Below are 22,766 nucleotides of genomic sequence, written 5' to 3'. Positions count from 1 at the left end.
AAACCGCAGCCACGTAGTTAATTTCCAGAAGTCTGTCTCGTCACAGCCGAGTATTAATTTCTTGCCGGGTTTACTTCTTTGAAGGAGGCTCTTCAAAATTCCATTTTCAGCGCCGGGCAATGAACACGTTCATTCTCCACGTCAGCAGAATTTCAAAAGAGGACGAAATACGCGCCGGGCTCGTGACGTCATTACAGAGCTAGCATTTCCCTTTTCTCCAAATTAAAGGGAGTTTCATACAAACCGAAAATATACGAAACTAAAAATCATAATGGATACAAAATACAAAAAAATCATATATAAGAACCAGATAAACAATAATAAATGTAAACAGGGGGATGCACCATTATTGGTACAAAAAAAAATTCCAACGTCAGTGCATTTTAAGTGGTATTGAACTTCATCTTGGATGTCAGAGTTGGATGACATGATGGCTTCTAAGATATGAATAAAGTAACATGATTGTGAAATAAATACATTTTCTGGTTTTGGAATGATTATTAACCACAACCACCCACCCACCCAAACGTGCGCACGCGTGTGTATATATATATATATATATATATATATATATATATATATATATATATATATATATATATATATATATATATATATATATATATATATATATATATATATATATATATATATATATATATATATATATATATATATATATATATATATATATATATATATATATATATATATACACACACACACACACACACACACAGAGAGGCAAAGGACGTAAGCGGCCTCATGGTTTACGACATATGCAACAGCCGGAAGTTGATCTATCCAATCTGGTGTATTGTGGGAAGCCGTTACTCGCTAGGCTGCCAAGCGAAAGAAAATGGCATCTCTCTCTTCCAGGAGTGCGAAGCTTCTTTGCTCCTCTACAGGCCTTCGCCTGCATTTAAGTCGGTCCTTGGCTGTTAGAGCTGGCTGCAGTAATCATGTCGCATTTGGATACCCGCAAACCAAACACAACAACCCATCCTTGTTGTCAACATCGTCGAAGTCTCAGGTAAATAATAAAAAAAGGGAGACATTTTTAATTTATAATTGGAACTCTCCTGTTAAATAATGCTACATTTTCAGCACATGTCTTTTTGGGTTATTTCTAGAGGTGACCCTCAGTCGGTTTCATTCCTATTTTAAAATGTCTAATTATTACTGCAAAACTTTGCTGTTATGAACATAAAATAATATCTACTTGATTCGAATTGTCTTTTATGTATTTTTTAATTCTGTGAAAATAAATATATTTATGCATTTTCTAAGAGGGGGGTGTTTAACTTTACTTGATTTTATCTTGTTATTCTTTCATGAATGTATGCTCCGCTTGACGAAGCGAATAAGTTTATTACTGAAGTTATTTTATTAAAAATCTTATTTAATTAAAATAATTATAAAGTCAATGTTATAATTAATATTGTATTTAAGTAATCAATAATGCTTTCTATTTTTATTCACTTTTTTTTTCAAATAAAACTCGGACTTGTCTTTATCATAGAAAATATTTTTATTCTAATGAATTTCATATTTTTTAATGCATTTCAAATTTTTTTTTTTTCTGTTGAAAAGGAAAGAATATTTTCTAAACTTGTAAAAATGTGCTTGCTATGTTCAATAATAATTAATATTGCTGAAGATCCACGAACTTATATTCCCACTCCAAGGTCATCGTTATATTGATAATGGTTGATTTTTTTTTTTTTTTTTTTTTTTAAATTCATGTTTGTTTATTTATTTCACGTCAAATTATATTTATTAAGATTTAATTTAGGTATTTTTTGCAGTTTATAGATCGTGCTATTTTTAAACAGGATCTCTGACTTAAATTCATTCTTTTTACGGTACTTCTTGTTTATGAAATTGTTAGGTTAAAGTACAGAATAGTTAACAAGGCTCCAGTAAGAATCGATTTTTAAATAATGTTATTTCAGCATGACCCGTAAACTGCAAAAGTATTTAATTTAATCTTAAAATTGAATTTAAACTATTTAAAACTGTACTATATTACGTGTGTGTGAACTCCTCGTAGATAAGGTCTTATAGTAACACGGTACCAAGGTGAATTTGGGACGCTGAAATTCACGATCTACCTTTTTATTGGCGTTACTGTTCTTGCATCTGTTACCGTGCTATTTTTTAAATAGTATTTTCAAGCTAAATTCAATTTTTACGGTGTTTTTGTTTATTAAATTGTTAGGTGAAAGTACAGAATAATTACAAAACGCCCTCCTCATGTTTAAGAATGGCTTTCTAAATAACGTTATTTATTAACGTTAGAGCGGTAAAATCTCTGCGTTTATTTCTTCATTAATTATAATTTTTCAGACAATTTTTCTTTAAATTTTCATTCATTCAAAATCGATTGGAAAATGTTTGATTATATTAATGCACAGATATTTAAAGTCTAATCGAATTAAATGCCATTTTATTTTAAATCATTGGAAATCTATCGAAAGTTTCAATGTTTTTTTTTTTTTTTTTTTACACCAAGTCTACATTCACCGTTAAATTGATGACGTTTAAAGGTTTTAGGGTATACTGAAAATGAATATCACATTTAAATTTGGGGTAGACATGATGTTTTCCGGTTAGTAAGACCTTTATTATCCAATGTATCCAGTGTTTTCACTGGTGGCCATGTTTTTCCAACTGAACAAAATGCGCATGCGTGTTACAAAATACTTGCCTCATGTTAAGAATGGCGACGGCTACTGAAGTTTAAGTAATACATTGGAAAAAATGTCTTAATATCCAGAAAACTACTTGTCTACCTCAAATTTGAATGTTATATTCGTTTTCAGTAGACCCGAAAGGCTATGAAAGTCGTCAATTTAAAAGGTGAGTGTTGTAGTTAAAGTAACAATTTACCAATTTAACTTAAAGAGTTAAACAATAACTTAAATAAAATTGTTTTCCATTCTTGTTGATTTTTAAATAAAAAGAAAAATAGTCTAAACAATTATAATTAAGGGGGGGGGGCGGTTCAGCATTTTTGTCTTCACTTCCATTTTGTGTAAACCGGTCTACTTCACGATGAATCCTCTGAAAAAAAATTCTCTTCTGATGTTTACCAGTTTTTAAATAAGCAAACGAACTTGGCTGTTTTTCAGAACAAAATATTTTTTGACTGATAAACATTAATCAGAAGACTTTTTCATGGCAAACATCGTGAAGCAGAACTATCAGCACAAAACGGAAGTAAACACAGATTTGCAGAACTTAAATAACGCCGGTAGATGATGGATTTCGCAGCATTTGTCGACTGTCACAAATTTTACCGTTCAGTTTTTTGAGCTCCGTCAGAAGTTGAAATGTTAGAAAACTTTGAATTCCTGTATTAGTAGTTGAAATTTATTTAAAGTCAAGAGCTTTAGGGGTGTATTGAGACATTCGGGAACACTAACATTTAACATAAATATACTTTTAGTTTTTTTTTTTTTTTTGTAAATTCTCTGTGCTTATCTTGTGTCAAATTCTGCTTCTTCTTAGGAGGCAAGTACATGTGGACGCTTGTAATTTTTTTGGTAAAATCAAAACTATTCCCTGGTAAAATTTAAGCCTGATATAGTTAATTTTATGCTTAGGTTAGTGGTGGTGGTGGTGGTGGTGGTGGTCCTTTTATAACGCATAATGTCCCTCACAAAACTGAATTAAAAAAAAAAAAAAAAATAGTTCCGTCATTTTGAACTCATTCCCTATTTGAATTATTTTAGTTTCTTCAAAAATAATTTACAATGTGGAAAGTGTGCTTTGTCAATTTACTGTTTATTTCTAACTGAATACTCACCTTTAAAATGACGACTTGTATAGGTTTTCGGGTATGCTGAAAATGAATATCACATTTAAAACTGGCGCTGATAAATATTTTTATTTGTATATTAAGGCATTTTTTTTCTATTGTATTAATGAGGTATGCACTTATGTTATCGTGCTTTTTTTTTAAATAGTATTTTAAGTTAAATTCAAGTTTTACAATATCTTTATTAAATTGTTAGGTGAAAGTACAAAATGCGTACAAAACACACTCCCCTCCCAGTTTTAAGGATTACTTTCTAACTAATAACGTTATTTCAGCAGGGCAACAACATAGCTGCATGTACTGTTAATGGTTTTCATTGGTCGCCATTTTGCTTTAAAAAAAATTCACACGTCTGCGCATTGTTTATCTAAGTATTTGAAGTTAAAAAAAAAAAAACATGGCAATCACTGAAGGAAGATCATAATGTATTACACTGGAAAAACTAAAGTCTTAATATCAGGAAAACTATTTGTCAGCGCCAGTTTGGGATATGATATTCATTCTCAGCAGATCTGAAAATCTATAAAATTCGTTGATTTTAAGGTGAGTGTTCAATTACTTGTGCTAACTAAATTCGCCAATGAATGTTGGTGGTTATGGAGATCCTCTACTTAGGGTTCCTATTTACAATGCCTCTCCATGGAACAGTTAGACACCAGGGTCGATTTTTAATGTGGAGAAAAGGAACAAAAATAAAAATTGTCTTAGTCGTGAAGGATTTCTCCTTCACTGACTGAACAAGAAATTGAAGTGCAGCATCTGAAGAACAGATACTACACTTTGATCTTGGTTCTCTACTTAGGGTTAGTGATGGGGTTACGGGGTGTTTGAAGGTGATGGAATCTACGCTAAATTCTTTAGTGTGCTATTCTGCGCAGTTACCATGGAAAGTAACCATTCTCCATTTTCTTATATAACCATTCTTCATTTTTTTATATAACCATGACCTCCTTCTTAAGTGTTGTCATGCATGAGATTCTCACGCTCTGATGTTAATGGTTTGACTTAATAAGCGAGTGAGCAGAACCTAACCTGCACTCAGTTATAAACATAAAGAGAAATAAGTCCTAGACAATGACTCGTTCAAAAGGGGATAGTTACTTTGTAATATCAAATATTGATTTTAAAATAGACACTTTATAAATGACTTTCCATAGGTGTTTATTTGTCCCTATTTACGTGTCTTCCCATGAATTTTTTTTTTTGTGTGTGTGTAGGAAAAAAACAGCCCCCCTCCAACCTTTTTGAGAGGGGTGTGTGGTGGTGGTGGGGGCTCTGGATGGGGATAAAGTAAAAATATTTCCCTCCATCTACGAGGATTTCTTTTGACAGAACAACAGCTATTATTTGATAAGGGCAGATTTATACTTGTCATCTTGGTAGTTCATCCTTCTTAAGCATTACCGTCTCCTATTGGGTGGGAGTGGATGTCAACATTACAACCATGGGGAAGGGACTGTATTCTCATTATAAACTGATTCTATGTCTAACCTTGCCCCATTGTAAAAGGCAGATAAATAAACCGGCACAACTCTACATGATGGTAACAAATGTAAGGGAGATAACTCAATTTTTTAATTTTTTTTCACAAACTCAGACATTAAAATAATTTCAATTTTGAATATTAAAATGAAGATGTTTTCCAAAATTGAAATGGTCTTCGTGTCAGATTTTGTGAAAATATAAGTAAAATGAATGTTTGTGAATTTTTTATTTGGACTACTGTTCTCATATTTAGTGTTATTTAGTATCTTGTCATTGTATATTTATAGGATTTTTATCTGCTGCAACTGATTTTCAACTGAAATTGGGCATCTCTCCATTGTATTAGGGTTGTACGGGGTGCATTTTGATATCTGCTTTTATGGCTTCAGAATTAATAACATAAATATGTGACTATTTAGAAATACCAGATGCCCTATGTGCAAGAACTGTGACACTGCCCAGCAAAAACTAACAGTACCACTTTCTCCTGACGGGGATATACATGCAACTGAGGATTGCTGGTGAAGTCAATATTTCCTAGAAACAGATCAATATACAGATAACAAACGCCTGACTTTGACTTGTGAAATTTAAATATCTAGATTCCGTTTAAGAAACTCCATCTTCCGCTAGTCATAATGTATATATTGACTTGTATACATATGCCAGTGAACTTCGCCACATGCTTGAGAACAAAATTTGGCTACTTAGCACCGTTGGGAGTGGCACACCAATCTCATCTCTTTTCTGGTTGGTCCATCTCCTTGGTGGTTGTCCTTGATCTTTCTTCAATATTTATTATGACTACTTCACATAGCTGGAGGCTGGTAGCCATGATTAAACATTGAAACCATGTTAATCTCTTTTCAAATAACATTGTTGATGGATCTGTTAATGTAAACCTTTTTTCTAATATCTGTAATTTTTTATTTATATATAGTATCTTTTTATAGTGTTTTGAGTTTGAAGACTGATATGTTTTTCAAGGCTCTCTTATGTAAATATAAAACTGTCTGTCTGTAAAGAATGGTCTCTACCAAACTACTGTTCAGTTTTGTTCTACAGACTTAAAGCTTGATATGTAGGTGTATTTGGATCTATGGAACAAATTTGATTTTGTTTTCAACTGGTAAAAATAGCTGCTAAGAGGTCAAAATTGAAAAAAAATTGGAACTTAGCAGACAGTTTGGCGTAATGTATATACTCTGTGCATGCACAAATAAGCATTTGTGTTAATTTGTCAAGTTTTGACATGCACGTGTCATTAGCTCAGATGGTAGCGAATACTGCTTGAGAACTAAATGTTTTGGTTTCGATTCTAGCTGATGGCACCCAAGTCATATTTTTTTTTAACTTTTGAAATCACGACTACATGTTGGGCAAAATAGAATAATCAATAGAGAATTGGCTCTATAATGACAAATTCCAAATCTGCATAAATTTAAATATATTTAAACATATTTTATGACTGGACAACGTTGGGCAGCCTACTAGTGTGTGTGTATGTATGTATGTATATATATATATATATATATATATATATATATATATATATATATATATATATATAAGAGAGAGACACAGATCCTTGGAAAATGTGTGCATGCAAAATTTAATTAAGTTTCTCATTGTCCATAGAACTGTAGTCTAAATAATGCATTATCTTTGTCTCAAAAATTTGGAAACGTATAGTTGGTACAAACCTGAATTAATATGAAAATGAAAACTTTATGCTCTTTTCATTTCATAAATACATCACATTTTTAATTTTAATAATCATGGTTCGTTGGGAAAAAAGAACGAAACCTTCTTTCCACCGTTAACTAATCAAAGACATTATTAAGATACACCTAAGAAAGTCGGAGGTTACACTGGCCGAAACGTGAGAATAACAACCAAGATAATAACAGTAGTCCAAATAATAAAATCTAATGAATTGAATTTGTAACTCAAACACTCAACATCCATCACACATCCTGGCATTTTACAAAGTTGAGACTTCTTAGGCAAAGAATTTTCTAACTATTCAACTCAAACTTCATGACTCTGTCTTTAACACTGCAGTATCAATCCTTATCATTTTTGTTAAGTTCTTGGTGACCTTCACTTGAATGTGAATGACTTCCCATAAATAATTTAAAAAAAAAAAAAAAAGGATCAGTCTTATTTTTGTTGTTTGATGATAACCTATTTTCCCAACACTAATTATCACCAAATTTTAGATGTATCGTATAAAGAAAAATCAATGAAACTTTTCTTTTTTTTTGTTAGATGAAAATGCAGCAAAATGCAACAAATGCAAAAATAAATGCATCACACTCTCTTGAATAAAAACAAAAATAAGTATTGTTTCCATGAGGGCTACAATATGGTCATCTACAGATCTACTATTGATAATGGAAATTTATAAACCCTCCACGAAAGTTGTAAAATTTTATTCGTTCCATTCATTATTTTTTGTTTTGGCGGAACTACCTGTGTTACCTACAAATGAACTGAGTCCTACACAAGTATCGGAAGACAAGGCCGTGAAGCAGGAGTCAATATCCAGTGGACCAACCAAGGTTAATTGTCGGCTAGATGAACAACCCTCACTTTTGTATGTTCTTCTTAATGCATTTTACTGCTCTATTCTAGTGTTCTGTTTTCCTTGTAACTCTTTAAACAGGGTTATAATATTTTCATGTTCTTATGTCTATAGTCTGCCTTTCATGGTGGAATCTTGATTCACTGAGTGACCTTTCTCAAGACAGTTATATATGGGTCACTGACTCTGCCCAACCAGGTTGAATGCCATAAAAACAATGAGCTGCTCTACTTGCAATTCAAAATTATATTTGTTGCCCTGGATATTGATTTATTATATTGAGCTAAAGTGTGTGTCTGCCCAAGCGTATCTTGTTAAAATTGAACCTTAAACCCTCCAAGACTACCCATAACCTGTTGCATTAACATTGATACATTCTACATTAACGTATATCTCCCACTCCATTATCTTTAGACCCAGGGTTGTATTTTCAAAGACTGTGATAGTATAGATGCAGCACTTTTTAGATCTGAACACCCAAATGTATTTGGAGATTTTAATGATCACCACAGTAATTGGCATGGTTTCTCGAGTTATACAGAGGCAGTTAGTAAGAGCTTGCATAGTTTCTCTATTGTGCATTCCCTTTCACAGACTCTTTCTAAACTTGCTCCCCAGATCGTGAGGATCAGCAAGCCTCACTTTTCAACCTATTCTTGAGCACTTTGCCTGAGACTTGTGGCTGATACATATAGTCCACTCAAAAACCCTGATCATCTTATAATAATGGTTGATATCACCTTAAAGTATTGACTCAAAGCCAAACATCCATTACTCCAAATGACGAAATAACAGGCAGACTGGAAATCTTTGTTTTGCTGATCAGTGCGCAAATGAGGTAAATGAATTGGTCAGCATTGAAGCAAATGTCCCCATGTGGACATTCTATAGCAAACCCCCACTGTCCCCAGTTGGTCATTTCAACCTGTGAGCTGCTATTGCTCAGAAGCAAGCATTCTGCTAATTTAACTGCCATAAGTCAACTACAAATAGACAAAAATTTATAGCATTGAGAAATTATTGTAAGAGTGTAATAGATGCTACTAGAAGTAGGTATACTGAGATGACCAGAAAGAGCATTGAGTCATAGGAATTAGGAACTAGTGATTTCTTGAAAGTCTATAATAGTTTGGTGAATAGTGGCCAATGAACATTCATATTCAACCATAATAAAAAGATCTTGACAACGTCAAAGTATGTGGGTTTGATCTTATCTCTGTTATAGCAATAAAGAAGTGCTGTGCTGGTCCCTGTCCTTTTGAAATTCTTCAACAAATGCTTTGCCAAATCTTGCTTCCCTTGTAGCTGTAGTACCAGTATTTAAGAATTCTGTTAAAATTATCGCCTCGTAAGTCTATTCTTGCTCTTCACTAAAAACCTTTAACCACTCTAGCAAGAATCCACCACTTCATTAATGCTGACCTTGTTTCTGACCATCAGTATAGATTTAAGCGTAAACCATCTATTACAGAAATCTTAACAATCATCTCAGAACATACATACCATACAATAAGCAAGGAAGGTTAAACTAAGGCGGCAGCACGTGATATATCTAAAACCTTGGATGAAGTCTGGCATGAGGGTCTTCTCATGAGAGTTAATTATATAGTATTACAGGATTAATATTTAATATAATTAGACTTCCTAGTCAAAAGAAGATCCGTCGGGTTAGGGTTTGATGGACGTTCATTCAAACAGCATGACATTAATGTGAGTGTTGTCCAGGGGATCTTTATTATTCCTTATTTTCATAAACAACCTCTCTGATGAAATCGTGTCAGAGATGGGTATATTTGCTGATGGCACTAGAATGCTTTATTCTCAATATGTGAGTAAAACAAAGGTGCACATATCCCAAGGCAGTGGCAGAATCTTTAGAAAATTGCCTCCAATCTATAGTTGGGTCAGGACATTTAATTTTAAGACAAAAATCCTTTCTTTTAACAATTACAAGAAATCTTTTCAATCACTGATTGTCAGGACTCATAGCATTCTACCCAAGAGTCAAACATTCAAACTCCTGTCTAACACTCATACATAACATGAATTAAAAACAAACGCATTCAAGATGCCACCAAGGCTACCTCACGGAAAGTGGGTTCCCTCTACTGTGCTAGAAAACTTACATCTGCTAGTATCATGTACATCTACAAAACCACCATTTGCACATGCATGGAATACTGTTGCCACATCTAAGCTGGTGCACCAACCACTAGTCTCTACCTCTTAAACAGGATTAAAAAAAGAATCTATAATCTAATAGATCCTGCAGTCGACCAAGCTTCAACCTCTGTCCCATCACTGCAGTGTTGTGTCTCTTCAATGAAATGTGCTCTGCAACATAAAAACACTCTACCAATCAAATAATCAGCTAAATCCCTACTATTCACTGTGGAGATTCCCTGATGCTGGAGAGCTTTCTACTCTAATAGTTCCTTTCCTCAAACTACTAGTCTTTGGCATTTCCTTCCTACTGTTTCCCCTGACTGTACCAACATGCAGAAATTTAAATATAATGTGAATAAACATTGTTGCACAGGTCTCCACTTAAAGGGCATCCTAATTAATAGTAACCCCTTATGTCTCAATCATACTCTATCTTGCTTTGGGTGAATTAAAGTTTTAAAAAATGTGTATTCATGAGAATGTGACATGAAAAAAAAAACTAATGAAAAACAGATGGGTTAATGTACTGTTAAGGAAAACTGTTTTAAAAATGTTACTTTTCATTTTGATTGACATTTCTATTTTTTTTTTATCTGTTAAGATTGTATATTTCTCTATTCATTCTTTGTTGTTGCTGTCAGCCCCTTTGTGGGTTTGAACCTCAGATCCGTCTCCTAGCCAGTCAAGCCAAAGTTGTCCAAATTGAAGAAAGAGTTCTCAAAATCTGCAAGGAATATGATAAAATCTCTGCAGATAAGGTATTTTTATGTTTTTTAATATCTTTTTGCACCTTTTTTTTTCCCCTAATTCATGTTATTTTTTTTTTTTTCCTTCTGCCATTCTAGCAGCCATCCCTCACAAGCGTGATTAACCCCGCCAGGTCATATGGACACAGGCCTACGCTCACTCTTGAGAACGTTGAAAAGAGGGTTCTGCTCGTTCTCAATCTTTATGACAAAATTGATCCTAACAAGGTACTTAACTTTGGTGTCTTTTCATTCCTTCTAATGCCCCCTGCCCCCGACACCAACCAGAAAGTTGTACTTGTAATCTGTATATTCATAAAATTATTACCATTTCTCAAATGTCTAATATTTGGATTAATCGGACTATTGAGTGCTATTTTCAGTGTTTCAATTTATCAAACTTTCAACCTTTTTCGGATTTTGCACAGTTTCGAATGAAATTCTTTATTTAATCCATAAGGTTAGCATGCTTTCATTCTGTCAGTCATGACCAGGTAGAAAGGATTCCTAAGTCATTCGCAATTATATTTTGAGTATCACCCACACTGAGGATTGACTCTTCAACCTTCAGAAGAGTGTCACTTAAAACGGAATTTTACCAAATACTTTATCAATTAGGAACAGGTGCTTGCGGACAATTTTGGTATTAATTTTAGGAGCTTTAAACCTATTCTTGATTTTAGATTTACAATTTTACTACTTATTACTATACATCACTATATATATCCTGCGGATTAAATTCAGGATTCCATTTAAAATTCTGAGAAGATTCTGTGTAAATTGTCACGTGACTTACAACGCTCTACTTTGACCCTTAATTCAGCTAGATGAGAAATCAGAGCGGCCCGATCCAATCAATCATTTGGTCATGTCTTAGTATTTATAAATTCATTCCAACCATATTCAATCTTATTCTTCTAAAAATCAAAACCTCTTTATTTTTCTCCCCAAACAGATGCAAGAAGGTTGCGACTGACGGTCAATCATGTTGAGAACAAAGATTACCTATTCAGAAGAGTAATGTTCTAAAACTGCTTTCTAAAAGCAATGTTTTTACTTATAAAATTCCATTTGACTACTTTATTTAGCATTAAAATACCCATAGACAGTTGGTATGGCGTGAATCAAAATCAATTTAAGTGTTTTTTTATCATTAACAAGGTAAATTTAGAATTTCAAATAAGTGAAACAAAATTAATCAATAAGATAATTTTTATTTTAAATTTGAATCTTTTTCCCTTGAATAAAAACTGGTAATCAAGTGAGATGATATCTCATTCTCTTTCCGATAATTTTTGTCAAATATTAAACGTGAAAAACATTTTCTCCTTTTATATTAACAGTTAAAATGATGCCTCCATTTCTTTGCTCATAAAAATTAAATTTACATGTGATTGTTCTCTCCTGTCATTCTATCAGTTATTAAGATTATACCTTTTCTTCTCCACTTCTGAAAATCAAATTTGCTTTTGTGATTATTGAAACGAGCCGGGCATACATTCAGTTTTATGTATTATTTTTTTTTCCTCAGTCTTTGGGCTGAAATTGAAGTTTATAGTTGTATCTTTTCTGTCCTAAATCAGTAAGAGAAAATCTTCCTAGTCAATAGGTATGGACTTTTTTTTTTACACGGTGGTCACCACTTATCAAGGCCCGGAAGCCACTAAGGGATAAGGGTTATTGCAAGTACAGTATGTTAGTGTGGAGATTTGATGAAGTGTTTACTTAAGGGGGCGGTTCATTAGGAATTTGTTTACGTTGGACTTGAAGACATCCAAGTTGTAGTCAGGTGGGAAGCAGGCAGATGGAACAGAGTTCCACAGGCGTGCAGTTCTAAGAAAGAAGCTTTGTTCATGGAATCCACGTTTTAATTCATGTACAGATAAAGAGTGGGGGAAATTTTTCACAGTGGATTCAGCTAGACGGGTGTTTTTCGTGAAAGATTGGCGAGGGGGGACCAGAGATTGGAGCACCTTCCATGGAAATAACGATAAGACAAGGATAGACTAGCAACGTCTCTTCTGTGGGGAGAGGTTGCAGGGTAGAGAAAAAGGCATCCCCCACTAAGCCACAAAGTCTATTTTGTACTCTGTCAAGGCAAGATAGGCTGTTTTTAGCAGCTCCTGCCCAGATATGGCAGCAGTATTCCATCCTTGGCCGTACTTGGCTTTTATATAGATTCTTATTATTAAAATTTATTCTTATTCTTAATTTAGTTCCTTCATACCTTGTATTGACTCTTTATTGTTGCTGTATTTTTCTTTTTATTCTGGAATCAATGTCGCAAATAAAACAACTTCAAAAGCCCTAGATTAGTTTTCCCAATTGATCAACTGAACTTATGCGATACGGTTCTTTTTCCATCTAAAGTTGTTCAATGTTTCTAGTCAATTTCAATGAAGTTTATGCAAAATTTTTCATTTTCACACCACAGATTTTGGGGTTCTGAATTTTTCAAAATTTGAAGCAAGTTATAAAATTTTCACAGGCGTTTTCGTTAATATTTTATTAATCTGATTGTTACTGATGGGAATCTTTTGAAATTTCACATTTTCTTCATTGAGATAAAAATTCATGAAACGTAAGAATTTAAAAGAATAGTCTACTTTTCTAGTAAAAGTATAAATAGAATATTCATTTTTAGTTTTATTTTGACATTTGACTGGCCCATTTGGCATAATGGCACGTTTGCTAATGGGCTGGAAGACCAGGGTTCAATCCTTGGTAGAGTCATACCAAAGACTTTAAAAAAATCCTACTTGATATCCACTTATTAAAACACTTAGTATTATGAGAGAAGGGTCAAGGTCAAGTGGAGTAATCCTCAAAATGGAGTGACACCCTCCCTTAAACCTCTATGTAGCAGTTAATGAAAAGGGAGCCTTTGAGTTACCTATGACTATAGTTAGTTACTTAGCGTTTAACTTGACACATTTTTCTTTTGTTTAATATATTTTTTAGCCAAAACCTTTGTAATTAGTTTGGTTAAAAAAGAAAAAAAATCTGTACTATATTAATACTGACTCTGGTTAGAATGGATTACATCCCTTTGATTTGTATACTAACAGCATTATGGTTATGTTGACAAAGGAAAGTATAAGCAGAATTAAATTTCTTGAGTGGCTCTACAGAAAAGACAAGCTTGCCCTAATGAGAATCCAGAGGAAGATGACCCAATTAAAACAGAAGAAAGTAAAGCAAGCTATTATACAGGAGCAAGGAGGGGAGTAAGGACTTTTGACTGATGCTGATGGATGCATCTCAAATAAGAATTGTCGGATCTTGTTGCATCATGGAAAATATTTAAAGGGAAGAAAATATGTTAGCAATATATATTTAAAAATGTCTATTTTGTCTTTGTTTAATTATTTTTAACTCGTTTCTTTTACTATTTTCAGTTAAGCCTGGATGCTCATTTTATGAATGACCTTGGATTGGACAGTCTTGATACAGTCGAAGTTATCATGGCAATGGAAGATGAATTCGGTAAGTTTGTCCACCACCACCTGTTTTAAACTTTCAGATCAGTTACTATTCGCACCATGTAAACTAGTTCTACCTGTTCCGTGGTCAGACTATGGGAAAATAAACTGGTACCCCTATTTATGCTTTTTATGGTAAAGTGGATGTCATTGTCATCATCAGATTTTGGTATTTAAGATGCTGCAAATGTTCCGGACTTCAGAGTAGGCAACTTCTCATGCTTGCGCTTCATGCGATCAGATCCATAGGATTGATATCAGTCATGTTATAAACAGTTGCTTCATATGCATTCGGACCAGATCTTCCCAGTGCTGCATACTGTATATGACCAAAATCACCGGATATGCCATACGTGTAAGGCATCTTAAATCCCACCAATACCAAGCATCTGATAGAGCGTGTTTGAAGGGATTCATTCACTGTTGTAAGTTCACCTTATAACATGGTCATTGCGCTAAAATCATTGCAAGTCAGAAGTGTTTGAGGTCCATATCTCACTGCCATGCAAGATGGCAGAATAAACATAGGCAAAAAAAAAGCCTTTGATTAGGGTCTGGCACAAAGGTTTGCTTCACAAACTTCATAATTATTGAATATTTGTCAATTTCTTCCCAACCATAAAATTTTTCCTCTGCTAAGTCTATTAAAGTAGTTGTTGATCAACAATCTTAATTCCAAATCTGTCAGAACGTTTAACGTGAGAATAACATTCTGACTGAGAACCTTGATGTTTATTGCATTACTCCACTATCATCTCTTCCTCATTAGTGACTTCAGAGGTGTGGTTTTTTTTTGTTTTACACATCAGTCATATCATTCTCATATTTTTTTCCATCATGCGATGCATGTCCTCAACCTCCACTGGTTAAGTTTCATTTCCATCCATACATCACACTATATGCACATGCCTGATTGATTTTTCCCTTGGTTGCCGGTGATAAGCTCTGCTAGTTCATTAAGGCAGAAGTTCCTTGAACTTACTCTTTCCATTTTTCGCACTCATGACTGTTTCACCTTGTACTCCAAGGTACTCCAGGTAACTAAACTTTTTAACAATATCAATGAAGTTTATGCAAAATTTTTCATTTTCACACCACAGATTTTGGGGTTCTGAATTTTTCAAAATTTGAAGCAAGTTATAAAATTTTCACAGGCGTTTTCGTTAATATTTTATTAATCTGATTGTTACTGATGGGAAGCTTCCAAATATATCTTGTTCTCAACCATCTTCGTTTTACACTTCTTGCATCTAAACTGGTTATCCTCCCTCAACCAACTAGTAATTGCACTTGTGTATCCATTTACATGCTAAGGCAAGATTACAGATAATCATTTTAGCCTTAAATTTCTTTTTCCTGGATAGGTTGCCATTAATCCTAGTTGTGAAATATGAGGTGTCTTCAATAAGCTGCCAGACTTTTTTGTACAGGCATTTAAAATTGTCATAGACTCTTGAAAATTCAGTATGTTATTGCTATACATCTTATGAGATGACTGACCAATCTTTATGATTTCAAGTTCAAATGAACAGCTACAGCAAGAATTGGAATACACTCTACTAAAGCTGGTGAATTTTTAAAATGCAATCTGGACATGAGGACTCTTTAGAAAAATGATATGCAATAAAATTATGTTGTGAACTTAAAAACAAATGCCACATAAATGTATGGAATGCTTCAGACTGCTTTTGGACTATTTTTCATGATGAATCAAGCATCAGGTTTTGAGTAGCATAGGAGATTCAAATAAAGTAGGGAGAGTGTGAGGAATGATGAGCAGTGTGGAAGGAGTAAGGATGTCAGAATACCAGAGTTGATTGGCCAAATAAAGAATTTCATGAATAAGGACTGTCATGTGTTTATAGAGACAATAAGTGCACAGTTTGATGTCAGTGTGGGAACTGAAATGTGGAAAATTTGCGCAAAGTTTGTCCCAAGAGTGCTCCATTCTTGCCATCGACTATTTAACCAAAATGGGCATCAAACAGTTCTTCACCCTAACCCTATAGTCCAGACCTTGTTCCCTTTAACTTAGTTATTCCCTAAGCTCAAGGAAAACTTTAGAGGCTGTTGTTATGAGACACTTGAGATGAAAGAGGCTATGACGAGGGTCATTGACATATTCACACAAGAGCACTTCCATGGAGCCTTCCAGAAGTTGTTGGAACGGTAGAACAAATGCATTGCAACCATAGGAGATTACTTAAAGGGGACTAAAGTTTCATGTGTGTACTATCAATAAAAGTGCCTATATGAAAAAAGCACTTATCGTGTTCCAGGTTTTCAGATTTTAGCATATGCAAGGGGTTTTTTTCTTTTCATATGGGAGTCAAGTCATCACTTAGTCACTGTGGTGACTCCCATGTGCAAAAAGTTAATGGTAGTGGAAAACGGGGTAGAAATTGATTATTTAGAGGGGCAGCTCAATAAGAACTTATTTACATGCTTCAAATTGAAAGACACAAAAAAGCCAGAGAAAGCAGAAGACTTGAAGATCAAAAAACCTTCACAAATACAACTAAAATAATTCACCAACTAGAACAAAAGATGAAAAAAATTAAGATGCAAAGATGGTAATTATCAGACTTTTAAATAATAATTTGAACTTCAGTTACATCTTTTTCAAAAATGTAAAAAAAAAAATTTTTTTAATATTTTATTTAATTAAATCTTTGAAGTTATTTTATAATTTCAACATAGATTATCGTATCACAAATCATTGATTTTTGTTATAGATGTACTAATTTTGCAAAAATATAGTTAAAAAAATTATTTTTTCAATTGATATAAAATTGTATTTTTTGTCAATTTTTTCCAGATACCAAGTAAATTGTCACATGATCACCAATTTCATATCAGTAAAAATATTTTTGGAAATTATCATTTTCATTTATCGTCACTGTTTGCTTTTTGTACGACCTAACATTTACATTGGCTAACTAATTGGTCAAAATATTGGTCATGTGATTTAATTTGGCGATGCCAATGTAATAAAAAACATAAGTTGCACTTTTGGCAATTATTTTGGTTCTGTTAATTGTAAAGAATCTTAATGTGGCCAATGAAGTTCCGTATTTTATATAATCTTGACAAGTTCAGTCAGCCAAAATTTTGACAAAATTTCATCTGATGCTCTTTAAAAACTATGTACAATTTCAACCTAATCAGAAAAATATTTTTTTTTTACTCATCAACGTTTCCATGGCATAACTTTAAAAGTACTTGATACAATATGGAAAAATAAGGTCCTACCCATCCTTATATTATCAAACGGAGGTAGTCAATCTCATGACTGACTTATGATTTTGTTTGCCCTTATTTTTTTCTTATGCCTTATGCCATTTTGACTTTAATTTTTCCATTTTTTTTAAAAATTTCCTTCAGGTTTTGAAATTCCTGATGCAGATGCTGACCGGCTATTGCGGCCTCGTGATATTGTACAATATATTGCAGATAAGGATGACATTTATGAATGACCTTTGACATTTTAGACCATCTGTAGGTAAGTGATTTGGAATGGTTAGTTGTAAAATCCCTTTTATACTTTAGTGATTTCATCAAAAAAATTTTTAAAAACTATTTGCATCTTGGATGTTGTTCCGACCATCTTTATGTGCATCCTATCAAACTCTGGCATCTTCATAGGTGCAACGGATAAAGAATAAAGTAATAATTGAATTGTCTTCTGGAAGTTAGAAGTTCAATCTACAGGTGATATTAACTAAAAATATTTTATAAAAAAAAAATTATCTAAGACTTCTACTCTGATAGAACAAGAACAATCTGCCACCATGAATGGAGGAGGAGGGGGGGGGGGTTAGATCAAAATTCTGTTTGTGGAGTTTTTATACCATATTCTTGGAATTGTGTGAATTCCCTGAAAAACATGACAGAAAGAAGAAAAGAAAACAATTGGTGCATGGTTGATCAGCTTCACATATAAATTTAAAGTAAGATGATCTCCCATTTCCTGAGGTCCTGGATATGGTGAGGCCCCAGCTTGCGGGCTTTGGGAAGTGTGGAGCCACCCTTTAATTACCATTGCTCCCAGGTCCACTCTGACCCAGAGTGGTAGTACCTGTTAGGGTTCCAACTATGGGTTAAATAGAAACTGACTTGAAAACAACAAATATATTCTATTAAAAATTTTTTCTTCAGAATCTTTGTATTCGGCATTAAATAACCCGAAAAGGGTCGATATGCCGTAAAACAACCAACCAACCCATTTCCTGATTATCCCAACAGTGAACTTTTATTTTTATTTGATTTGATTTATTTATTTTTTTTTTTTTTTTACACAATCTAGATTAGTGCAATATATTGACGAACATCTCGTAAAGTACATTAAGCGAGTCAAAATGGCACTTTTTGCTGCTGCCTTTATTCCATTTCTCCGTTTTATTAGCTCATGAAGTATTCCAGAATATATAACTCTATAACTATTCACAATATCCACACATGGCCTCTGTAAACAAATAAAAAATAAGATGTTGAATTTTTGCAACCTTAATATGTAGAGTGCATTTTTTCTTTTTATTTTTGAAATTTAAATAAAACTATTTAAAGCAAATACAAAGTAAGTGAAGACAAAACATGTAAACAAAATACATTTCAATAAATGTTTTGTTTTTTGGGGGGTTTTTTTATAATAAAAAATATGAGTCCAGAGTGCCTCATTTTAGGGCAGTTTGTTTTCACTGGTCGCTGTTTGTTTTAAAAAGTTGGATGCATGCACGAAAACTAACATGGCAACCAGTGAAAACAATAGGGAATACATTGGATAATAACGGTTTTAATATCATAAAACTATCATTGAAAACATAGTTGAATCAATTGTGTAAAGGAAAATCTTTGGTGGGTACTCTATCACACTTTGATCCAAAACTATTTGAACCAAACTTTTAAACGACCGGCATTTTATTTTTTAAATAAAGAAAAAACCCACTATTATAATCCACGGTGTCCCCTTTTGAAAGGAACAAGCTCCTCAAAATGAGGCAGCCTGGATTGATATTTTTATTTGAAAAAAAAAAAATCCATGTATTTAAATGTTTTTGGTTTAAATGTTTTTTTTTCTTACATTAAAAGCTTAACTTTTATTCGATTTAAATAGTTTCATTAAAGTTTTGTAAATATATATAAAAAAAACATACTCTTTGGTTTAAATAGTTTTACTAAAAAGTTTTGTAAATTATAAAAAAAAGCAAAAAAAAAAAACATACTCTACATAAAATATATATTTTGCTCGAAAAAATTCAAACATGTCTATTTCATTTGTTAATTTTGCCTATGATATAGTTGAATGGAAAGCACTGCCTAAATGCTAATTGGAAATAATTTTTCCCTCACCAATATGATACCTCGAGATTGGGAGTAACATATTTTTTAAAATATAATTATCCACTGGCATGTTTTGACATATGATTTTTCAGTGTGGCTAAACCCAGTGATATTCAAAACCAGACTCTGGGGTGATAGTTTTATGTTGATGAATCATATAATGATATATATGCATATGTATAATGGCTAGCAAGCCTCCAGCATTGCCCGGTTGTAAAATATACTTAAATATGATATTTTAATTTGTGCAAATATAATATTTATTATTATACACCCAATTCTCTGTTGATTATTATATTGTATCCAATATATAGTTGTGATTTCAAGTTTTTTTAAAAAATGACTTGGGTGTTATCAGCTAGAATTGAAACCAAAACATTTAGTTCTCAAGCAGTATTTGCTACCATCTGAGCTAACGACACGTGCATATCAGAACTTAAATTAACACAATTAAAAATAAATGTATATTTGCACATGCATATTATGTCAAACTATACCTACCAAATTTCAATTTTACAATTTGACCCTTTAGCAGTGGGTTTTCCAGCTAAAAACCAAATCGATTTTTTTTCCACAGGTCCGAATTGCTCTAGCCCATATATCCAATTTAAAGTCTGTAGACAAAAAATTGACAATAGTTTGGTAGAAACTGTTCCACAGGCAGACAAGGTTACTTTTCTAATGTGTACGGATTAGAATACTTGTCAGAGGGTTGGTAAAGTGAATCCCCCAGAACAGTTTTGTCCCACTTCTATATTCTCTTAGAAAGATTAAAATCAATATATAATGATATTTAACTTTGTTTAAAATCCTTACTGCAAAGTTGATGAGAATTTTTTTCACAGCTATATTAGTTTATGCACTACAATGTGACTTGATGCAAAAGATGGATTTTATGATAGGCTTATTGTATTATCTAGTAAGGTTGAAGTGTGTGTGTGTGTGTATATATATATATATATATATATATATATATATATATAATAAACTTTATTTCATGTATCTACATATATGACATAATCATGTTTAACACACCGGTTCCCGTCAGATCACCAAAATTAAGCAATGATAAGCCTGGCAAGTACCAAATCGGTGACTTTTTGGAACTTCCCGGTGCTTTCCACTTATCTCGGCATTGTTTCCGGTCGTCCTGGACTTCTCCTTGTCATTGTACTCAAGCAGTGGCGATTCAAGAGAGGTCAACGTTGTGTGCTATAGATTTTTCCTTCATCTTCTATCATTCTAGTTCTGATTTTGTCCTCTCTTACGCAATGGCGGTTGGCAAGAGGGTACGCACGAGTTTACAAGTGTAAAAAGAAAATATTGTAAAAATAAGAGAAAACACAAACTCTGACACTTTACATATATATTGGTTGGACTGTGGGTGCATGTATGACCTCCCCAACCTTCTAAATGTTAAAATCCATATGTATGTTCTATCAAGCCATACTTGTCAGTTGCCAATAGCTCATCTTGGTCTCTTCAAAGTTTCTCCATCTATTCCAAGCTACAATCTACCTTCAACTGTGTCAGTCACAACTGCTCTCCTAACCATCGTCGAGCAGGCAGTCATCAACTGGACTGTCATAAAACCGTCACAAAACGCTAGAGTCTGCAAATCACTCCCCCACTGTCATAAAAGCTCATTGACTCGCAAACCCATAGCTACTCGCCAATGCGTCCGCGAACCAACTCTAAATATATCTACATCTATTGTTCAGTTCTTTTGTTACAGCCAGTTACACCTTAGTTAGGACCCTACCTAGCTCTCTTTTGTCTGCGTTCAGGAACAAATTCTGATCCATTGTCTACTGATAAATCATATTTCTTATTTTCTGTTATATTTCCTTTTTTTTTTCTCTTCTACTTCCTAACGTTTGGGAGAGAAGCATTGATAGTATCACAATGGAGCGTTTGGTTATTTTTAGCAATGAATCCTGTACTTAGAAATATATAAACATATACACATATGTAATTTATATATGTACGCTGATTTCATAGTTTGTTATTCTGTTAACCTGTTGTAACTTTTTTTTCTTTCCCAGGACATTTGGGTAATGCAAGCTGCCACCCTCACACATCACCTAGTGGAATTTGTGTCAGTGGAAGGTTGTTTTCAAGTGGACAAAGCAAGCAATGATTTGTGGGTGACATGGTCAAATATCCGAAGGTCTTCTCTCTTTTGTCTTTCGTTCCATTTGCCCTTTCACCGTTTGTAAAGAAAAAAACTCCAAAAGCAATAGGCTTGCACCTTTTTAGATAATAAACTATGTTATTGAAAAAAATTTTTAAAATCTGTTTGTTCTTTCCTTGAGAGTGTAAATTCTCACAATAATTAAGCTGATTGCATTTCTGTATTATTTGGTATGAAGTATGTTATGAGGTGCCTTCAATAAGTTTCCAGACTTTTTTCGTATGGGCACTTTTATTGATAGTACACACATGAAATTCTTGTCCCCTTCAAAGTAATCTCCTTTGGCTGCAATGCACTTGTTTTAATAGTTCCAACAACTTCTAGAAGGCCTTATGGAAATCCTCTTATGTGAGCATGTCAATGACCCTTATCACAGCCTCTTTCAATTTCATATAATTGTCTTATAATGACAACCTCTAAGGTTTTCCTTGAACTTGGAGATTAACCAAAAGTCACAGGAAGCAAAGTCTGGACTATCGGGAGGGTGAGGAGCTGTTTTGAAGCCCATGAAAATGTCTTTCTTTCTGATCTTCTCTGAGCACCCTTGGACAAAGTTTGTACAAATCTTATGCATCTCCAGTTCCTCGCAAATAATTGTGTACAGTTCCCACACTGACATCAAACTGTGCACATTGTATCTATAGGCATGTCCATGAAATTCTTTATTTGACCAATCAACTCTGGTGTTCTGACTTTCTTACTCCTTCCACAGCTCATCATCCCTCAGAGACACCCTGCCTTCCTTGAATCTCTTATGCCACTGAAAACCTGATACTCAATTCATGCAAGATGGTCCAAAAGCAGTCTGAAGCATTCCATATGTTTCTGTGGCATTTTTAAAACAAAATTTTATTGCATATCGTTCTTCACGTCCAGATTGCATTAAGCTACACAAGTTCTTATTGACCCCCCAAAAAAAGAACGGAAAACATTTTTTTTTTTT

The 22,766-nt window shown here is 33.4% G+C and overlaps 1 protein-coding gene across 4 annotated transcripts; it reads left to right on the top strand.

Moving 5' to 3' along the window:
- Positions 1 to 758: 758 nt before the first annotated feature.
- Positions 759 to 21,914, top strand: LOC145254921 (acyl carrier protein, mitochondrial-like). 4 transcript variants are annotated; one of them, XM_080113892.1, is made up of 6 exons: positions 780 to 1,033; positions 10,703 to 10,819; positions 10,910 to 11,035; positions 14,206 to 14,293; positions 17,674 to 17,791; positions 21,675 to 21,914. In XM_080113892.1, the coding sequence occupies exons 1-5, from the start codon at positions 860 to 862 to the stop codon at positions 17,763 to 17,765; spliced, it is 597 nt and encodes a 198-aa protein (XP_079970018.1). In that variant the 5' UTR covers positions 780 to 859; the 3' UTR covers positions 17,766 to 17,791; positions 21,675 to 21,914. The 4 variants fall into 4 exon arrangements, with proteins under 4 accessions (XP_079970015.1, XP_079970018.1, XP_079970017.1 ...); XM_080113889.1 differs by lacking the exon at positions 10,703 to 10,819 and having other exon boundaries at positions 759 to 1,033; positions 10,907 to 11,035; XM_080113891.1 differs by lacking the exon at positions 10,910 to 11,035 and having other exon boundaries at positions 782 to 1,033.
- Positions 21,915 to 22,766: the final 852 nt, after the last annotated feature.

This window comes from Euprymna scolopes, chromosome 30 (genome assembly GCF_053919585.1).
Source record: "Euprymna scolopes isolate OS-2025 chromosome 30, ASM5391958v1, whole genome shotgun sequence".
NCBI classification, from domain to species: Eukaryota; Metazoa; Mollusca; class Cephalopoda; order Sepiida; family Sepiolidae; genus Euprymna; species Euprymna scolopes.
The sequence above is the reverse complement of the archived record's forward strand: the minus strand, read 5'-3'. Positions and strand labels throughout refer to the sequence as shown.

Coding starts and splice junctions, on each gene's coding strand:
- LOC145254921 (XM_080113892.1), top strand. CDS start 860: ATGGCATCTCTCTCTTCCAGGAGTGCGAAGCTTCTTTGCTCCTCTACA. Junction 1,034..10,702: donor CAACATCGTCGAAGTCTCAG/GTAAATAATAAA, acceptor TGTTGCTGTCAG/CCCCTTTGTGGGTTTGAACC. Junction 11,036..14,205: donor ACAAAATTGATCCTAACAAG/GTACTTAACTTT, acceptor TACTATTTTCAG/TTAAGCCTGGATGCTCATTT.